The following is a 19,139-nucleotide window of genomic DNA, read 5'->3' on the forward strand; positions in this document are numbered from 1 at the left end:
AATGCGCAAACCCGGAATCGAACCGGGGGCCCAACGATGGCAACGTTGGATTTTACCACTAAACCATTTGCGCAGAAAGTACTCCGCGACGGGGAATTGAACCCCGGTCTACCACGCGACAAGCGGTAATTCTAGCCACTAAACTATCACGGACTTCTTGATGTTTTATGCTCAGTTTTCTCCCAACAGTATGCCTGTGTATATTTTATACTAGAAAGGAAAAGAAAGAGCACTTTATAGTACTTGTTATATAGTCCTAAGTGGTTCTCCCTCGAATATATGGTATTTTCAAAAAAGATTGATTCAAGTTTTGATTCCGATTTTGATTGAGTAAATGAGTATAAAGTAGCAGAAAAGACTATACGAGAAATCTTTGAATAACTCAAAAAAAATACAAAGAATAAATTAGTTCAAAGGTTACTATAAGCTTAATTCAATGGATGGAAATAGCTGTGATTCTTTATAGTTTGATTTATTTATAGATTAAGATATGGAAAGGAATACATCGTTATGAAATATGACATATTATCAACTATATTATTGTAAACAGGTCATAATTTTATGCTAAGTTTTATTTTCGTATTTATTTATTGGTTTAAGTTGGATATTCGGGCTTCTTAGGTTCATTTCTTTGAAGTCAAATGTTGGCTTCAATAAACATCATAAGTAGCTGCAAAAAATGGTATCCACTGGTCTAATATTATGTCTACCATTTATAGTTCTCGTTTTAAAGAAATGTTTAGTCAGAAAAAAACTTAATAAAGTGGATAATCTAGTTATTTAAATGACTCAATGCAAGAACCCTGTATGCCTTGGTCATGTTTCATTTTTTGTTGGAAAAATCTATGAGCAAAAACCAACATAAGCGATACTTGAGCTTCATGTAAAAATATATTAATAGGTTTAAAAGGCTGCGATCTGAATTCCTTACCTCTATATGGTAAAATGACACTTGCATTATTGTAGAAGTGGTCAGTATAATTCTGTTCACATTTGTAGATGTAGATGCAAAAAAAAATGCGCAAACCCGGAATCGAACCGGGGGCCCAACGATGGCAACGTTGGATTTTACCACTAAACCATTTGCGCAGAAAGTACTCCGCGACGGGGAATTGAACCCCGGTCTACCACGCGACAAGCGGTAATTCTAGCCACTAAACTATCACGGACTTCTTGTGTAATTTTTTGGTGTAAAGCAATAAGATTTAAATATCAATTAGGTAGCGCCCACTGAAAACAAACTAATAATGAATTCAAGATAACCGGGTATATGAATATTATTTGTTATGTGAGGGTGATTGTCTACTTTGATTCAAATGCGCTTTGAAAAGGCATAAGCTAAACTCACTTAAGATCTAAACTGTTTTTCTATTCATCTTCGGAGTCCTATGGTTAACTCAGAGCCTCCAAGTAAAATGGTGTTAGGGTGTTAGGCCATTAGTGAAACTTAGATAGAATTTACACTACAGTTCTTCAACTTCACTAACACTGATTTGTGAAATGATAATTTGTTTAAGCAAACTGATTAATTTGACACTTTGCTATTCATTCGACAGTGTTGCTGGTGGTGGTGGTGGTGCTTCTTATGCAAACACTAAAAATTTGTTGAAACTAATAAACATGGGTAAGTTAGAAATCAAGTGCTCAACAAAATCCAACAAGCTCCCAACGATGGTGACCCTGAACTAAACAGAAGTGTAGAGGAGTGGTTCAACTATGATTGCAAATAGAATACCATACATATTTTTGCTGCAGCTTTAGATCTAGTTGAAGAGTCTGAATTTTTCCAGAGATTAATCGACAACCTTTTCGTTCAAATATTAGACCTAACACACCCTTCATTATCAGTCGTTTTGCAAAAATTCAAGGAGAATTGTTAGGATCAAATCTTCTTAAATACTAGATGAATCATCCTACAGATGGAAGAATTCATGTTTTGCAACCATGTTTTCTTAGTACATTGTTCTAACAACAAATGGGTGAAGGTTTACTTTGTGAATATTTTGGTATGTTTTATTCTTATTTAAGCCAAAAAAGCCTCTTGTTATACATAAATAGCTTAATCACTTTTGATATTGACCGAAGAAAAACACTAGCACAATTATGATATATATGTAATAGATGCTATTATTATGAATATTATGATGTCTACTTTTAGTTATCGTTCGGAGTATTACGTGGTTGAAGCTTACTTATCGTAGCGGGATTTGGAAGTGCCTTTTCTGAACTAAAAAAATAACTGTGGTTGGCCCATTTATCTACGAAGGAAAGTTCAACGGGCCCGACTCAGGCCATTTTCCTTTACACACGTTTTTCTTGCTTTTGTGCTATACGGGTTTTAGCACATGGATATAGAATCGATTTTTTGGTACTGCACCGCTTCAACTATTGCATTATTTCAAATTCCATAGTGTTTAAATTTCACATATGTTTCTATCGGGAATAGAGTTACCGTTTTGGGAGGTGATTTTATTGTCGGCTTTTGAAGCTTCAGAACTTAATGGAGCGGTGCATGATAACAGGGAGGGCCGCAGAGATAGAAAAGTTCTCTACAATAGTAAGATCAATTGATTTTAGGTTTAGGAATGTTCATTGCAAAGAATAAATATGCATACATAGTGCTGTAAATCAATAAATTATCTCCTTCTGGAAAGTATACCGAAACAATGGCAGCGGCAACATTCTACAAAAAATAGTAAACATTAACTCATATGTAATCATAATAAATAGGATAGGGGAAAAAGTCCAACTCGTATATACGCTAGAATAAAACAGTTGAAATCTAATTTTGGTGCTCTTTGGCTTCCTTCAAAGCTTGTTGTTCATCCAAATACTTTTTCCATTCTGGAATAGGAGCAGGTTCGTCCTTCTTTAACTTTGCTTCGTACATGCTCAACAAAATAGTAGACAATAACAATACAACTGTAATACCTTGAGCGTAAACTCTGGCTTGTACAGCCTTTTGAGCGGCATCCATGTACTTATCTCTGTTCACAAGTCTCCAAGAACCATATAATGATGCTGCCCAAGCACCAACAATGATTTTGTACTTGTTGTCATTAACCATGTGGAAAGCCTTTTCATTGGTAGTCATCTTATCCCATTTAGCTTGTAATTCTTCTCGTTGCTTTTGCATTAAAGACCCTCTATATTTTTCTTCTTCAAATTTGACGGATCCATCATCTTGGTAAAGAGCAATTATACCGGCAGTTGGAACAACATATAATGCAGTTTTGGTTGAGAAGTTCATTTGGTTGTACTTGATTGGGAACTTCTTCTTAAGGGCAAAAGTTAAACCATATGACACTGCCAAACCAACAACAGTACCCTTAAGACCTTCAACGATCAAACGTTTGGTGTGTTCTTGCTTTTCTTCCTCTGTAAGAATCTTCATTATGTATTAAACTCTATAATAGTATTTCAATTGGTTGTCAATTTAATAGTATTTTTCGTATAGAATTTTTTAAAACAACGACAATAATCTCGCTATTTATGCTTTGAACCTTGTAAGAGCAGTTTCTTTTTCATCTTTGCATGTGTCTGCTCCTGCATCACCCGAATTATCCTGTTGTAACCAGGCAACATCGGATGTTCTCAGACTTAATATACAGAACTACAGACAGGCCATTGTGGCTCGTACGGAGGGAATTGCCCCATTTGACCCCGTTCATCCAGGGAAAACGGGCCTTCAATTTCCCAAGATAGCAATTTACATACCGATATTGCTTTCTGTAACTGGCAAACCCGCGTAATTTCCCTCACGAGCCACAGTTTGTACGTTGAGCGGCTTTCCGAATTTCGCCATGTCATGCAGTGAAGAGGAAGTGTGGCAGAACAAGGTTAGAGTCGGGTCCTCATGATACATAAGGACTTTTAGGATAAACTTACTGACCAAATGCCGCCCCTTCCTTTTTGGGTAGACCTATTACTAAGATAACAGATAGTAATGGAATCATTGAAAGTTCAATTTCGTCCTCCATTAATTTTGTCATTTTTTAATTCTTCAGTATTGAAGCCCCCTGTAAAAATTCACTATCCGAGTTACTAGTTAGATAATTGTGGTTCCGTGAGGTATAGTTTAGTCAACTCGGAGCCGCCCACAAAAAATCGTAGTATCCGGTTTCAGAACTACCCACCAAAAGTATCCGAAGTCTATCATAAAGGAAACCATTGTAAAAGTATACAACGCTACTGGATGCATTCTGACAATCTTTGTTACGGCTACAAAAGATGTGTACGAAATAAACCTATTGCTAATTATAAATACAAAATACACTAAGAATACATACATATCCTGAGACAAGAACTGAACTAATAAAAGAGGCCATAATGACTCTTAAACTGCTTAAGAAGCAGCAGAAGAGTACTTAGTGACAGCTCTAGTACCTTCGGAAACAGCGTGCTTAGCCAATTCACCTGGTAAGATCAATCTGACAGCAGTTTGGATTTCTCTGGCAGAGATGGTAGATCTCTTGTTGTAAGCAGCCAACTTTGAGGCCTCAGAAGCAATTCTTTCAAAAATGTCATCAACGAAAGAATTCATGATAGACATAGCTTGTCTAGAGATACCAGTGTCAGGGTGAGTTTGCTTCAAGACCTTATAAATGTATGAAGAGTAAGTTTCCTTTCTGGTCTTAGTTCTCTTCTTAGCATCAGTGGTGGAAGCAGTCTTCTTAGCAGCTGGCTTCTTTTCAGCTGGGGCCTTTGAGGCAGGTTTCTTTTCGGCTTTAGCGGCTTGTGGTGGCATTATTGATTAAGTATACGGGATGATGGGTAATCAGAAAGAAAAAAGATCAGAAATCGCACAGATCAAGGAATTAATAAATGAGATATGAAACTCCTTATATATAGAGTCAATACAAAAAAGACAAGGATGTATCAACATGCACACTCTCAGAGAGCTATGGTGTTATTGACTGTAATTGTTTTGGAATCTACGCGGTTTTGAGAGGGTGGCGTTGAATTCCAAATTATTTCCAAGGGAGAATGACGCAGAGAGTGCGTGCGTGCTCAGAAATACCCTAAACGTAAGAAATTTACGCGGGGAGGAAATTCACAAATTTACGCATAATCAAGCGTAAAACGTAGACCGGATGATCAACGGGTGCAAAAATACGTGAAGGGAGAAGGCTGAGACAGGAGGACGACGGCGAATTGGTAAATATTCATTAATTTCAGGAAACACAAAACTGAATGAACAACCAGAATTGTAAACAAACATAATGTATGAGACAGGTTGGAATTGTTGATGATATAAATTCCTGTTTGTATATAAATTGAGGTGGTCCCGACTTCTTAAGGACAAGCAACAGCTGGGGTAATTTTTCTTTTACACAACAAGTTTACATAATAATAATAAACAAACATTAAAAATGTCCGGTGGTAAAGGAAAGGCAGGTTCCGCTGAAAAGGCTTCTACAACCAGATCCGCTAAGGCTGGTTTGATCTTCCCAGTTGGTAGAGTTCACAGATTGTTGAGAAAGGGTAACTACGCTCAAAGAGTTGGTTCTGGTGCTCCAGTTTACTTGACTTCCGTTTTGGAATATTTAACTGCTGAAATCTTGGAATTGGCTGGTAACGCTGCTAGAGACAACAAGAAGTCCAGAATTATCCCAAGACACTTGCAATTGGCCATCAGAAACGATGAAGAATTGAACAAATTGTTGGGTAGCGTCACCATTGCTCAAGGTGGTGTTTTGCCAAGTATCCATCAAAACTTGTTGCCTAAGAAGACCGCTAAGGGTAAGGCTTCTCAAGAATTGTAAGCTTCTGATAATATGGCTTAACTTCTATTCACTTCTCAATTGTATTATATATACCGTTTGTCGCAATCAAGTAATTGGTTCTTATTTTATCAAGTGCGAATATTCACAGTAAACCTTTTTTACATTATGACGCAAGCGTAGATATTGCTACAATTGATTGCTACTAAGCACTTATTGCTTTGCTTATTGTACTATTGATTGATAATATTTCACTTAGAAGCGCGTCGTACAATTGACTGGCGAATCAAATGGGGCAAACTATAAACCGCGGCATTCACTTCTTAAAACGGTAGTTGTATCCCCTCAAAGTCACGTGGTATGATACCGTGATAAGATTTTCGGTCATGGTATAAAAGAGAAATAGTCTCCCTAATAAGTAAAATAACGACGTAACCTTAATCTATCTTATTATCCAGCACTATTTAATATAACAAAGATGGCACTCCAGTTTAAAAAGGGAAATCGCAATATGAAGTTTGCTTTAACAAGCGGAGCTATTATTGTGGGTGGAGTATTCCTTATTTTAAAGTCTTATCCTCATGTCAAAGCAGCTCTCTTCTCAAAGGGTACATCCACAACCGTATCTGAAGCAGATGATTCTACTCCCGTGGAATTAAACAAGGAGGATTCTGAAGATGAAGTTGTGCCTGAACTGATCTTGAATGAAAGTTTAGTCAATATCGAACTGATGTCAGAAGACGAGTTAAAGAAGTGGCTATCTGAGGTATGTATAATTTGCAATTGCTCCATTTTATTTTATCTCACATTACTAACATTTAACCCCATAAGAAAGAAATTAATCCTCCATCGGATGCTTCTCATTCTAACCTTGTTTCCCTTGTTAAGTCAATTCAAGAAACTTCTACTTAATTATGGTATTGTTCTACGGTTCAACATTACCGCTATAGCCGCTCGGTTTCTCCTTATTCTAAAGAACATTATTGGTCTGCTATAGTTACTCTTATTTATTCCTTTCTTTGTTGTGTACATTTAATTAGCTGAAAAGCTACCTTCTCTTTTCATAGCCTTCGATGTGTACTACTAATAAACTAATGGTTCATGATATTATATCAATGGGAAAATATAAAAAGGTTAGTGTAAACCAATTCGGTTACTCTGATCACGTGGACACTTCCAGTTCAAACTACTGTTGCTGGAATACCTTCACCTCTAGTTGATAACAAATTCAAGTTAAGGGATACCAATGCTGGTACGTACTCACGTGACGTGTCTGATTTATGGGCTACAACATCACGACTAAAGTCTTGGGACAACTCACAGAGCACTTATAAAATATACTGAATCCATTCTTAGTTGGATCGAAATGAACCAATCGATGTAGTCAAAACTTTCTTGTGGTTGTCAACCACAAATCAGTAAATGCAATTTGAAATATAAAACATCTATTATAATAGAAACACGAATCATCATCATCATCATCATCATGATCCGTTTCATACTCTAGGAGCACGAGGCATCATAAAGTTCTCAGCCGGTACATAAAAATACGAATTGTCCGGCGTAGCTATTCCGCAATACATATTATACCAACCAACACAAGAGGTAATGATTCCCAAATATCCACCAACTTTTCTAATGTTATGATTCCCTGTGAAAGCCGCAATGGTCAACAAAAGTTGAAACAAATTAATACCCACAAACAACAGAAACAACCCTATAGTAGCTTTCATGGTACATAATAATAATAAAAAGGAAAGAATCAACCAACCCAATAAAAAGAACCCTTCAGCAGATCGCCATTCGTCGTCAGTATAACTTGCTCGAATACCAAATTGATCTGTTTTCAAACAACCATAACTAAACCAAAATCCAGAGAATCCACCTAAAGTAACGGCTGCAAAAGTTCCCTCGACAAATAGGGCAACTATGCCAGCAATCAATTCCACAAGACCGCCCAAGAAGAATGCAGGACCAATCATCACACGAGGATTGGTTAATCCTCTAACTTCAGCATTAATTAATGACACCACAAGAACACAGTAACTAAAAGTCGCCAACCCTAACGGCACGGGGTTACCAATAGATTTGTTTTTCGGTGGAGAATGAATACCGGGATTCAAAGTACCACCAAATGCATTTAAAAGTTCACATGGAGTATCACAATCAGTAGGAACTATTGGTGGTTCTTCAAAATGAATAATATTATCTCCAGATTCAGAAGTACTTACTTTCAAAAAATACCTTCTACCTTTAGAATTAATGATAACAGGTTCATCTCCGTATGCCTCCAAATCTATTTCCATTTCTTTGCTTGTTAATGAGTGATCCAAGAGTCGTTCTCAGACCAACCCACGAGATACCTTCTCTAGAAAAGAAGAATGAATGTTGATAGTATTTAAATTGCACATTTTTAACTAACTACATCCCGCTTAGCATCCCCAAACTTATTTTTACACTAGCACAATTACTAATAACAAGGGTTACAGCCTTACCTTTGTGTGTTCGATTTACTAATGAGAGACAATATTTGATCAAAGGCCTTATCTGCGTGCCGTACTCATGAGTTGCAAGTAATCACAGGTAGCGCCGCAATCTCCTGACACACACGACTAGGGGAATATTAGTACATTTTGACATATTTGAGGGTATTGTTTGTATTTCCGTTAAAAGGTCACTAGTTCAACTGTGGAGGTCACTAATACTTTCCAATACTGACAGATAATAGCATTATTTCACATGTCTTCAACTTACAATGTGGAGAGGTTTGCTTCTTCAATTGACTCGACAACAGTGACCAAGTTGGAGAAATTCATCCACGACTTCTACAGTGCTTCTGATACTCCACCACCTACATCGACACCAGATCCTTATCTTGAATATTTTACTGAGGATGCATACCTCAAAGTAGCATTGAATGAAGTCATCGGACTTACGAGAATTCAAGCATTACGCCAGGGGTTATGGGTCAGGGTTAAACAGATGAAACATCAAGTACAAGATGTGGCTCAATTGAGTGCTACAGAGTTCTTATGGACAGGAACCGTTCTTTATTTACTTGTAAATGATAAAGAGTTGTTAACAGAGTGGTCTGCCTATGCTAGATTTAGTGATAATTCATTGACAAAAATGTGTTTCTACCACGTATACTTGGACTCTTCACAGTCAAAGGCTGCATTAGCAGAACAAGCATGAGTACATTAATTCATTACATACAAAAGTATAAAGTATAGAGCAATGCTATACATGGCATCTTTAGTCTTCATATGTACTATGACATTGTGTTCTTTCACTTATCTTGCAAAAAATCAGTTTCGTTCCCCTCAAGATCTTGTCAATTTCTACCTAACCACCCCACATTCAACGCGAAATGATCAACCACACACACAACCAAAATATTAAGGAATAAGGAATTGGATTCTCCGGTGGAGACTTATCTACAAGTGTAACAAGTAATGTGATAAGAAATTGAATTGTTGCGAAATATCGGGTCTTGGCCATCATTTATGGCGGTAAGTGAATGAGTTCGGTTTGATGCGGAGTTAGTAGTTAAAACCGCAGACAGATCGCAGCCCTAATTACATTATTATTATTATAATCCCTTGTTTGCATGTCAACGTAGTACATTTTTATTTAAATATATCGTATAGCTATAAAGCAAGGAACATACTACTTTGATGAGATCCAACCTGCCAGCTGTGTGTGGCACACCACATACTACTGTCTATCACTCAGTGTTAAGCATGGTAGAAACTAGCAGGTAGTAAATGACAGTCGCAAATACATGGCTTGAAGTACTGTGGCCTTTTTTATCTCAAGAGATGGTTTCGTGGTCTAGTTGGTTATGGCATCTGCTTAACACGCAGAACGTCCCCAGTTCGATCCTGGGCGAAATCAAGCTCTTCTTTTTTGTATTTCCAAAATGCCAACAGCCTTGATGTTAACGGTTGAGTTATCTACAATAGTTGTATTCTAAAAGACGAGCCATACATTCGATGCTATATCACAATTTCTTTTTACAATAAGTCTTCGCACATCTAATTAAACAGATTATAACAAATGGAATTAAAAGGGTATAGTAATAGTGATGAGATGCGAACTAAGTACAGATTCAAAACCATTAGTAAACCCTTATAAATATGCATTTAAGCGTTCAACTTGGATAAAATAGCTGAAGTGAAGTCAGTAGTAGAAGAAGCACCACCAATATCCTTTGTTCTAACGGAACCTTCAGCAATGACATCGTAAGTAGCCTTAGAGATCTTATCAGCTTGTTCATTCAAACCCAAGTGTCTCAACATCATACAAGCAGACAAAATCATGGCAGTTGGGTTAGCAGTGTTTTGACCCTTAATGTCCAAACCAACGTGTCTACAACCTGGTTCGAAAACAGCGTATTCTCTACCAAAGTTAGCACCAGGAACTAAACCTGGACCACCAATCAATGCAGCACCAATGTTAGATAAGATGGTACCGTACAAGTTAGGAGTAACCAAAACATCAAATTGTTGAGGCTTGGCAACAGCTTGCATGGATGCATTGTCGACAATCAAGTCGTTAACTTCAACACCGGGGTAGTCTTGACCAACATCTTTAACGGTTTGTCTGAATAAACCATCACCCAACTTCATAATGTTAGCCTTGTGGATAGCAGTGACCAACTTTCTGTTGTTCTTCTTAGCAAAGTCAAAGGCAAACTTGGCAATTCTTTCAGACTTGAATCTGGTCATGATCTTCAAAGATTCAACAACACCAGGGTAAGATTGATGTTCCAAACCAGAGTATTCACCTTCAGTGTTTTCTCTGACCAAGGCAAAATCAATACCGTCCAATCTTGACTTAACACCAGGGATGTTCTTGATAAGAACCAAAGAAGCATAGATATCTAATTCCTTTCTCAAGGCAACGTTCAAAGACTTACCAGATTTGTCAGAAGGAGTATAAAGAATACCCTTTAAACCAACCTTGTTTCTCTTCAAAGACAAGACAGCTTCATCAACAGAACCACCCTCAACACCGGAAACATCGACAACTTCCCAATCGATTGGGACTCTTTGGTCGGCAAAAATAGTTTTGACAGAGTCAGTGATTTCTTTACCGATACCATCACCAGGAATCAAAGTGACGGTGTACTTTCCACCGTACTTCTTTGGTAAGACGGCTTCAGGGGATACAAAAGTAGCCAAGGAACGAATAGAAGTCTAAAGATTAATCGTTAGCATTGAAAATAAAAGTAACATAAAGCTTGAAAATTGATACATCATATTTATTTATTCATTTCCTCCATCCTTTTAATCAATTTCAATCTTGTTCATGACTTTTGATACATACTCTGAACATTATTATATTTGGTTTACTATGGTCAATACTTTTCTAATAGCAGTAAATGGAAATCCACAAACACTAGTTTCTTTTGATTGGTCAATTGGAGATCTTAACACACAGTGTAGAATCAGATGATTGCACTAACAGTAACCACAATAATGTAAACCCAGATGAGGAAGAAGAAGAAGAGGAAGAATTGTTCATCAAATCATCTGGATGTTGATTCTGACCCAGGGGAAAATCTCCTTCCACTGAGGGGCGCTACCATAAGCGCTTTATAACAATTTTGTGTCAGGCCGACAATGCGAAGTTTTTTTTTCCATCGTTTTCACCTAATATATTTCCCGTATATGAATTCAAAGTCAAGGTAATAGTATCTCATAAGTAGCACGAATACGGGTCTTATTCAGTTTCTCATGGGCACAAGATTGACAAAACGTGTGATTGTAAGCAATGGCAATTAACATGTAGTCATTTATGCGTTGTATCATTTGGTAGATTCAATAGACTTTTTGCAACAGTTTACATGGTAGCGCACCGAGTCTAAAATCTCGGTGCCGATCCTTGGTGGTGTTGAATAAGTTATTCTGATTGGCCAAATCCTAAAGATCCCCAATAACTTCCCCTCGCCAACTCCGTGGTAGCCTACTTATGTGCAGTACACTAAAAGAAATGCCAAAACACCTCAAATAATAAAGTCCGTTCTCCGAACCGCGAAAATATATCCTAGTCCCATACACCGAAACACCCCAGCACCAAAACAAAGACGGACGTGCATATACCAATACATAACATTTTCATAAAATTATCAAACTGAAATTAAGATGTAGAGCTGTACTTAGTTACTATATACATAAATGTCATTTCGTACACTTTACAAGAACTTACAACACGAGCTTCTTTCCATCAGTAAGAAGTCAAATCTTCTTCACCACAGCAAAGAAGTCGAGAGGGAAAAAGCACTTTTAACATATAAGAAGCTTCAACTTATTAAAGCAAGACAACCTACCAAAGATATTGATGAAAAATTAAAGCAATTAGAAACTCAAGAGCCCCCTGCACCAACAGTTGATAATGAGCTTTTACGTCTGTTGATTAGCGAATCTGAAGATGGTGGTAGTCACATGGAAAAGTATCACTTGGAGAATCTTGATAACATAGCGACATTCTTGAGGTCACAATGGAAATACTCTGAGTTGCTTGAGAGATACAATCCAGGGCTTTCAATGGATCAAGAAGAAAATGTACGCAAGACAGCAAATATGGTTGGGTTACTGGTTCCTGAGAAATGATACACGTGATCAATGATAATAGTATAAAGATTGTATAATTTAATGTATGTACATAGCGATGGAATAAGTTGGGTATATGTATGTATATTCAACACGTGTATGCAGGACTCAACGTAATCGTCATTCATGAGATTTGTTGGACCCACAAGTTTCACAGCAACACTACTACTACTACTACTACTACTACTACTTCTACTACTACTACTACTACTACTACTACTGCTACTCAATTGTATACTCTGCTATGTTTCAAGTCAATTTAATAAATCAAGCTACGTTCAAGTCGGGGTACTCCGCTATCCGAAGCCAACTCTTGAACACTATCCGAAGCCCCGCCTCTACCCCCAGGTTCTTCAGCAACAGCACAAGACAAATATTTACAAACACAAGTAGAAGAGTATCAACATCGTCTATATCGTCGTCTGTATCGTTTTATCCTCGTTTGATACTTGCATCGTCTATTGCGTTTGTCTCGTATTCATCTTTGGCCAGTGGTGGTGGATATTTGAGAAATGATTCTGTTATGCCTATGGAGATTAACCTTGACAAAAGCAGAAAGTCAATCCAATACCAAGAAGAAAGATTACAACAGACCAAGTCTAGACTCCGGTCTTATTTAAACTATAGAGAATTGTGTATTGGATCTGTGACAGGTCTTATTTTAGGAGTTGTGATTGGTAAGTTTAGTTCTGCGTTGGTGTTCCTTTCGCTTGCTTCTTATTTCTTAGTACAGTTTCTTGAAGCAAACAATATAGTGGTGATCCCCTGGAAAAAGTTTATCCGGGTTGGAACGGAGAACATTGAATTAAAAGATTTGGTTTTATCCAATCCAAGTTTTAAATTATCGTTTGTTTCCAGTTTCTTAATTGCTGCCTTCAATGTTTGATATACGACAGGCTTTTACGACTTTTTTTTTTCTTTATACTTCATTTCTATTTACACTTAATAAAAAGTACACTCTTGTTTATACCTTGGGCATCTTGGTAAATATATCAAATGATCCCGTACCCACGTTAGCCAACTTACCCATAACAATGGCTGCAGAGGGACTATCCAAATCTTCAGTTTCTCCATCTAAAACTGCCTTGGTTAAGAATTGACATGTTGTTTCATACGACATTTTCATAAATGATGATGTCGCACTATCCATACCTTGTCTATTAAACGCAAGATATGAACCTTCTCTCGTCATCATATCAGCAATTAACTCCAAATGTCTCGACGAAACAGTAATGGCATATGTAGAGAAAACATTATTGATTTCATTGACAATAGTATTACGAGCAGCTTCAACCCCATATGTCTTTAATACTGCAGAAATGTCGTTAGATGTAATACCGTTGACTCCAATGAAATCATCTTGATCCCACATGGCTTGGAAATTAACACCTTCAGTAGTTAGAATCCGACGTCCATTACCTCCAGCTCCAGCTTGAGGATGAACACATCTACCAATATGTGGGATTTCCCGTACAACCAATTTACGACATAAATCTTCCAAAATGTTAACCATCAATAACTTTTGAATGTTTCCACTTAATTCCAATCCAAACTCACACCATTCACCATTGGCATCATCGAAATTGAACTTGGTAACCAAGTTATGGGCAGTGATTACTTCTGCTTGTCGGTCCTTAGCATTACGGTTCAAATCAACCTTCTTCTTCTTCTTCTGAGTCTTTGGTTTTTCCTTAGCTTCAGCATCAACCATTTCAACATCGGAACCAGAGTCATCTTCAGAATCCGAGTCAGAATCCGAGTCCGAGTCCGAGTCAGATGAATCATCATCATCTGCCATCTCTTCGTCACTGGTTTCTTCAGCCTTCTTCATGGTCTCAACTTCATCATCATCAGGTCCATCATAAGAAATAGCCTGTTTACCATTACTCTTAATCTTATCATTATCGGCATCGTTATCATCTTCAATAGATCCGCCATTGGCGTCTTGAGCAGGTAATGCCTTCCCAATACTTGGTAATGAATCTGATTTCTTCTGCTTTTTGACTTCCTTCATGATGGCAGTCTCTAAAGCAACCAAGAATTTGGTAGTTAATACATTTTCCAAGTGTTCTTGAGAGATGTCGTATTCTTGCTCATATTCTTCCTTGGAATAGAATTTCAAGGTAACCTTGTATGATCTACTGTTATCACTGGTGGTTTCAGTAACAATAATAGTATCAATAAATTCACTCAAGACAACTCTGGCAATCGATTTACAGAATGAATCAGCTTGTTCATCATTGACGTCATCTAAAATTGGTAATGTCATTTGTGGAGTCTTAATTGCAGAAGAAGCAGTCATAATGATCTCTCTCATACGAGGAATACCCAATGTCACATTAGCAGCACCATGACCAGCAAAATGGAAAGTGTTTAAGGTCATTTGAGTGGATGGTTCACCAATAGATTGAGATGCAATGATACCAACAGATTCACCAGGGTTAATTAAAGATCTCATATACTTCAATTGCATCAATGCACGGAACTTCTTCTCCCCAATAATACCTGTTTTCTTATCAAAGAGCTTTTCATTCTTTGCAATAAATGAGTCTAAGCTATCTTGGAATTTTTCAGAAACAGCACCCAAATATTTGGCAGGGTTATACTTAGATAACACAGGATCATATTTAATATGTTGTTCATAGTGAGGTAATTCAATTTGTTTCTTCATATTCTTCTTCACCTTTTTAGCATAAGAAATAGCAGTATCAGTATCCAAGTTTTCACCCAATTCACCAGGATTATATTTGGTTAATAATGATTCATAATTTTCAAGACAGAATTTAAACTGGTTCATGTGTGATTGTTTGGTAACATCAATTGAATCACCACCATAAAGGAATTGAATCAATTCTCCATCGCCATCTCTAACAGAGTTATCATATGAAACATGAACACCTTCTAATTGTTTTGTCAAACAACGTTGTAAATAACCAGATCTGGAAGTTTTAACGGCAGTATCAATTAACCCTTCTCTACCAGCCATACAATGGAAATAATATTCCTGAGGTCTGATACCTGAATAGAAACGCCCCTTAATGTAACCACCAGCTCTAGCATCTGTTTCAAAAGGTTTGAAAGAAGGAAGTGTTTTACCAGAAACCATAACAGGTACTCTTCTACCCTCCAATGCTTGTTGACCTAACAAACACATAATTTGGGAAACGTTAACATTGGAACCCTTAGCACCAGACAATGCCATCGCTTGCATAGAATTGTAAGGGAACCGTTTCATTGTTCCATTTGGAACACATTTAGAAACAACTTGAGAAGTAATAGCATTGACCTTGGATTGTGTCACTGCATCAAGAATACCCAACTTGTTATCATCACGTAAGATTTCTTCTAATCTTTTCAATAATTCAGGATCTTTGTTTGTAGTGTCCTTATCCAAGTTTGTCACCTCAGCAGCTGCTGATCTACCGATATCAACAGATTGTTTCAAGATTTCGCTTCTCCATGAATTACCTTCATCAGTTAATCTTAAATCATCCATACCACAAGTAAAGGCGGTCATCATGATGTAGTTTGTGAACAACCTACCTAAAATTGAAAGAGATTTACCAGCAATGGTGGGACCATAAACTTCATGCAAAGAGTGAACAATACCAAATTGAGAGGCACCATATTGAGATTTATCCAAGATACCACATAATAATTCACCATTCTTGAAAATAACTTCATTTTCTTTGGAACCTTGACCCCAATAGTCATTTTTAATTTTGTTCTTTGACGTCAAATTAATACCAGGGACGTTTTCAGGTTTTATATTCAACAAAATAGTGGTGATGATTTGCTTACCAGTCCACAACTGTTGAGGTTTGAAAACAGCAGGAGGAACGGTTATGATTCTTGATTTTAAAGTATGTCCATCTTCGGGACGAATACAACCATAAATCAATTGTTGGTATGTTTGCTTATCAAAGAAACTGTCTTTACTCGTTAACCAAACACCAGCCGAAATGTGATCTTGAATCAAACCTCTTAATGGAGAACCAGAGGTGGGAGTCAAATATTGAGAGTCAGTGTTGGCCAAATTCAAGGCTTCAGCTTTAGCATTCTCATTTTGAGGGAAATGCATGTTCATTTCATCACCATCAAAATCAGCATTATAAGCACCAGTATTAGCATAATGCAAACGCAAAGTCTTTTCACCAGGTAAAACTCTAACCTTATGACCCATCATGGAAGCCTTATGCAAAGTTGGTTGACGATTCATGATGACAATATCCTTGTTCTTAATATGTCTGTAAACCTTCTTATTAATGACACTTGCACCATTTGATGGGGTTAACAATTGGTTAGCAACAGTCTTTCTTTGTTCTAAAGTCATACCAATTAAAGAAACTAAAGATCCATCTTCATTTTGAACTTGAACTGCACCAGGCCATTGGTCAGGACCATTAATAACAGCTTGTCTCAATTCACTTGCATTATGAGCAGTCACTGGTTCAGGGTATGTCAACTTCTTAGCGAAAACTGGAGGAACACCAATTTCATTGGTTTCCAACATGGGATCAGGAGAAATAACAGAACGAGCAGCATAGTTGACTCTCTTACCCATCATGTGCTTTCTGAATAAACCTTCCTTCTTTTCTAAAGCTTGTTTGATACCAGGATTAGGTAACTTACCAGCTTGAGCATTTTGGTTCTTGGTGGAATCAATAAAAGCATTAACATCATTCTGAATAGTAACAAATGAGTTCATCAATCTGTTGAATACAATTTTTCTTTCTTCCACAGGTAGTTTGCCCTTTTGCAAATTAGAAATTTGATCATTCAAGTCTCTAATCAATAAGCAGGTTTTCAAAATGTTTGAAAGCAACTCGTTTTGAGAGTTTTCATGGATTTCATCACCCAATTTAGATGGTAATCTGAATCTCGTTGGAGGAACAACTAATGCCAGAATGAAAAATATGTCAGCTTCAATCTTTGTTGTCTTATGAGGTCTGGCATTGAACAATTTCTGAATAACTGATTGTTCATTTTCAAAAACAGCTCTCAAGATGTTTCTAACTTCAGTAGACAAAATATACTTAGAACCACTCTTATGTTTTATATTGGGTAAGCTTTCATTTGAATCAGATGATGGTGTAGTGGAAGTAGTAGATGTCTTACCACCTTTCAACATGGTAGGACGAAGTAACCCCTTAACTCTATTGTTGGTGATTTGCTTACTGGTTAAAGCATTTTCAAAAATCTTTGTAAAACCATCTTTTCTAAACGATGGAGAATACATGCTACAGTTGTCACACTTTGGTCTACTCAACAATCTTTTGTAGAATTCGTGAATAGTGTTTTTTCTTTCTTCATTACAAGTAGCAGTGACAACACCATATTCGGAGCTTTTACCTTCGCTGATGGCCTTTGCAATTGCGGTATCAACAAACAACTCACGACGTTCCATCAATTCTTTTTTGGCTTCCGGGTCAGAAGTCTTTGATGAGATAGTTTCTTCATCATCGTCAGCAGAAGGACTTCCCTTAACAAGCATATTGTCCAATTCTTCACATTCTAAAAGAAGACCATGTTGAATCAATTTCAACTTACAAGTATAACGATGAACTTCCAAGGCATGTAATCTAAAATGATGACAATAAAGACAAACACTTCTCAAATAGATGTACAATTGATTGAAAAATAAAGGGTTGTAAACAGGCACTGGCAACTCAATGTGGCCTTGATGACCAGGACAGAACTTTTCATCTAACCCACAAGTGGTACAAAGGTTTCTAAGGAAAGCTCCAAGTGCCAAATCGTAAAGACCAGAGTTGATGGGATGACCCAAATTGTCAAACACAGTAGGGTTTGTTATTTGCTTAGCTGATAGTCTTTTGATTTCCTCAGCAGACAAGATACCAAAGTCCACAGAAGATATCTTAGACCCCACGGGTTTAGAAATATCCATGACTGTTTATTACCTCTTCCGTGTTGGTGAACTATTGAAGGAAGCTGAACCTTTGGATTGAGATACAATTGATTTTTTTTTTTCAACTCATCTCTTCGAGCAGCTTATACTGCATATAATATTATGATCATCACGAAGCTAGTCACGTGATTAACAAAAGTAATTGAACAGTTTTGCAACCATTATGGCGGTATATCAACAGTATCAAATAGAAGGGATGTTAGGTGTGACGTAGTGTAAATCATTATATCAATGATAGTAGAATTAAGATTAGAGCTTGTAATAAGATCCATGGTTTTGCCTAAACATACACCAACATATCAATATGAATGTGAAGTACCAAGATGAGGGCAATGTAACCAGTATACGGCTTAACCAGTATACGGCTTACCAGTATAAGATGTGACCAGTATGTATACTATGTATAAACATGAAATTGTGGAAAAGAAAAGAGGAAGAAATATTTGGGAAAAAAGAGAGAGGGAGGACGCAATTTATATATAGAAAAAAATTAATCCTGTAAGATCTACGACTGTTTATCTCTATGTTAGTTGGTACTTGAGTACTTTACCGATTAAACTTCATATCTGCCTCCAGCCAAGAAAGCTATAAATATATAAACGAAATGTAAATATCAAATTAACTCAATAATTTTTACGTGTGGGAATGTATTATTATCTGCACAGGTCTTTTGCTTCGTTTACGGAGGCAAATTCCCTGCCGTACGGATAAACTATTGGATGGAATAGTAACAAGAAGTAGAACAGTAACAATCAAACGTGTTGATATGTGAAGCTTCACTTGTGTTTGTACAAGATCTTAATCTTGGCAATTAATTATATTAATTGAAGTGTACCAATTAGGCAACTTGAACGTTGCAAGACGCTAAAT

The 19,139-nt window shown here is 37.0% G+C and overlaps 9 protein-coding genes and 5 non-coding genes across 14 annotated transcripts; 5 read left to right on the forward strand and 9 right to left on the reverse strand.

The window, feature by feature from the left end:
• Positions 1-2: 2 nt before the first annotated feature.
• KQ657_002951 lies at positions 3-73 on the reverse strand. The gene has a single exon. It is a non-coding gene; the product is annotated as a tRNA-Gly (tRNA).
• Positions 74-81: 8 nt separating this feature from the next.
• KQ657_002952 lies at positions 82-153 on the reverse strand. Its single transcript has one exon. It is a non-coding gene; the product is annotated as a tRNA-Asp (tRNA).
• An 865-nt stretch (positions 154-1,018) lies between these two features.
• KQ657_002953 lies at positions 1,019-1,089 on the reverse strand. Its single transcript has one exon. It is a non-coding gene; the product is annotated as a tRNA-Gly (tRNA).
• An 8-nt stretch (positions 1,090-1,097) lies between these two features.
• KQ657_002954 lies at positions 1,098-1,169 on the reverse strand. Its single transcript has one exon. It is a non-coding gene; the product is annotated as a tRNA-Asp (tRNA).
• A 1,613-nt stretch (positions 1,170-2,782) lies between these two features.
• Positions 2,783-3,394, reverse strand: KQ657_002955 (HIG1 domain-containing protein; the record flags this gene model as incomplete). The annotated part of the gene is made up of 1 exon (XM_043193696.1): positions 2,783-3,394. One exon carries the CDS (start codon positions 3,392-3,394, stop codon positions 2,783-2,785), a length of 612 nt encoding a protein of 203 aa, XP_043047115.1.
• Positions 3,395-4,345: 951 nt separating this feature from the next.
• Positions 4,346-4,747, reverse strand: HTB1 (histone H2B; the record flags this gene model as incomplete). Its single annotated transcript, XM_043193697.1, has 1 exon — positions 4,346-4,747. The coding sequence occupies one exon, from the start codon at positions 4,745-4,747 to the stop codon at positions 4,346-4,348; it is 402 nt and encodes a 133-aa protein (XP_043047116.1).
• A 625-nt stretch (positions 4,748-5,372) lies between these two features.
• On the forward strand, positions 5,373-5,765 carry HTA1_2 (histone H2A; the record flags this gene model as incomplete). Its single annotated transcript, XM_043193698.1, has 1 exon — positions 5,373-5,765. The coding sequence occupies one exon, from the start codon at positions 5,373-5,375 to the stop codon at positions 5,763-5,765; it is 393 nt and encodes a 130-aa protein (XP_043047117.1).
• A 436-nt stretch (positions 5,766-6,201) lies between these two features.
• On the forward strand, positions 6,202-6,635 carry KQ657_002958 (uncharacterized protein; the record flags this gene model as incomplete). Its single annotated transcript, XM_043193699.1, has 2 exons — positions 6,202-6,489; positions 6,555-6,635. 2 exons carry the CDS (start codon positions 6,202-6,204, stop codon positions 6,633-6,635), a joined length of 369 nt encoding a protein of 122 aa, XP_043047118.1.
• Positions 6,636-7,219: 584 nt separating this feature from the next.
• KQ657_002959 (acetate uptake transporter family protein) lies at positions 7,220-8,029 on the reverse strand (the record flags this gene model as incomplete). Its single annotated transcript, XM_043193700.1, has 1 exon — positions 7,220-8,029. One exon carries the CDS (start codon positions 8,027-8,029, stop codon positions 7,220-7,222), a length of 810 nt encoding a protein of 269 aa, XP_043047119.1.
• A 433-nt stretch (positions 8,030-8,462) lies between these two features.
• On the forward strand, positions 8,463-8,918 carry KQ657_002960 (uncharacterized protein; the record flags this gene model as incomplete). The annotated part of the gene is made up of 1 exon (XM_043193701.1): positions 8,463-8,918. The coding sequence occupies one exon, from the start codon at positions 8,463-8,465 to the stop codon at positions 8,916-8,918; it is 456 nt and encodes a 151-aa protein (XP_043047120.1).
• A 628-nt stretch (positions 8,919-9,546) lies between these two features.
• KQ657_002961 lies at positions 9,547-9,620 on the forward strand. Its single transcript has one exon. It is a non-coding gene; the product is annotated as a tRNA-Val (tRNA).
• A 248-nt stretch (positions 9,621-9,868) lies between these two features.
• Positions 9,869-11,063, reverse strand: IDH1 (isocitrate dehydrogenase (NAD(+)); the record flags this gene model as incomplete). Its single annotated transcript, XM_043193702.1, has 2 exons — positions 9,869-10,924; positions 11,055-11,063. 2 exons carry the CDS (start codon positions 11,061-11,063, stop codon positions 9,869-9,871), a joined length of 1,065 nt encoding a protein of 354 aa, XP_043047121.1.
• An 842-nt stretch (positions 11,064-11,905) lies between these two features.
• KQ657_002963 (uncharacterized protein) lies at positions 11,906-13,226 on the forward strand (the record flags this gene model as incomplete). Its single annotated transcript, XM_043193703.1, has 2 exons — positions 11,906-12,318; positions 12,734-13,226. 2 exons carry the CDS (start codon positions 11,906-11,908, stop codon positions 13,224-13,226), a joined length of 906 nt encoding a protein of 301 aa, XP_043047122.1.
• A 78-nt stretch (positions 13,227-13,304) lies between these two features.
• Positions 13,305-18,248, reverse strand: RPA190 (DNA-directed RNA polymerase I core subunit; the record flags this gene model as incomplete). Its single annotated transcript, XM_043193704.1, has 1 exon — positions 13,305-18,248. The coding sequence occupies one exon, from the start codon at positions 18,246-18,248 to the stop codon at positions 13,305-13,307; it is 4,944 nt and encodes a 1,647-aa protein (XP_043047123.1).
• Positions 18,249-19,139: the final 891 nt, after the last annotated feature.

This window comes from Scheffersomyces spartinae (genome assembly GCF_019049425.1).
Source record: "Scheffersomyces spartinae strain ARV_011 chromosome Unknown scaffold_26, whole genome shotgun sequence".
Taxonomy (NCBI): Eukaryota; Fungi; Ascomycota; class Pichiomycetes; order Serinales; family Debaryomycetaceae; genus Lizanozyma; species Lizanozyma spartinae.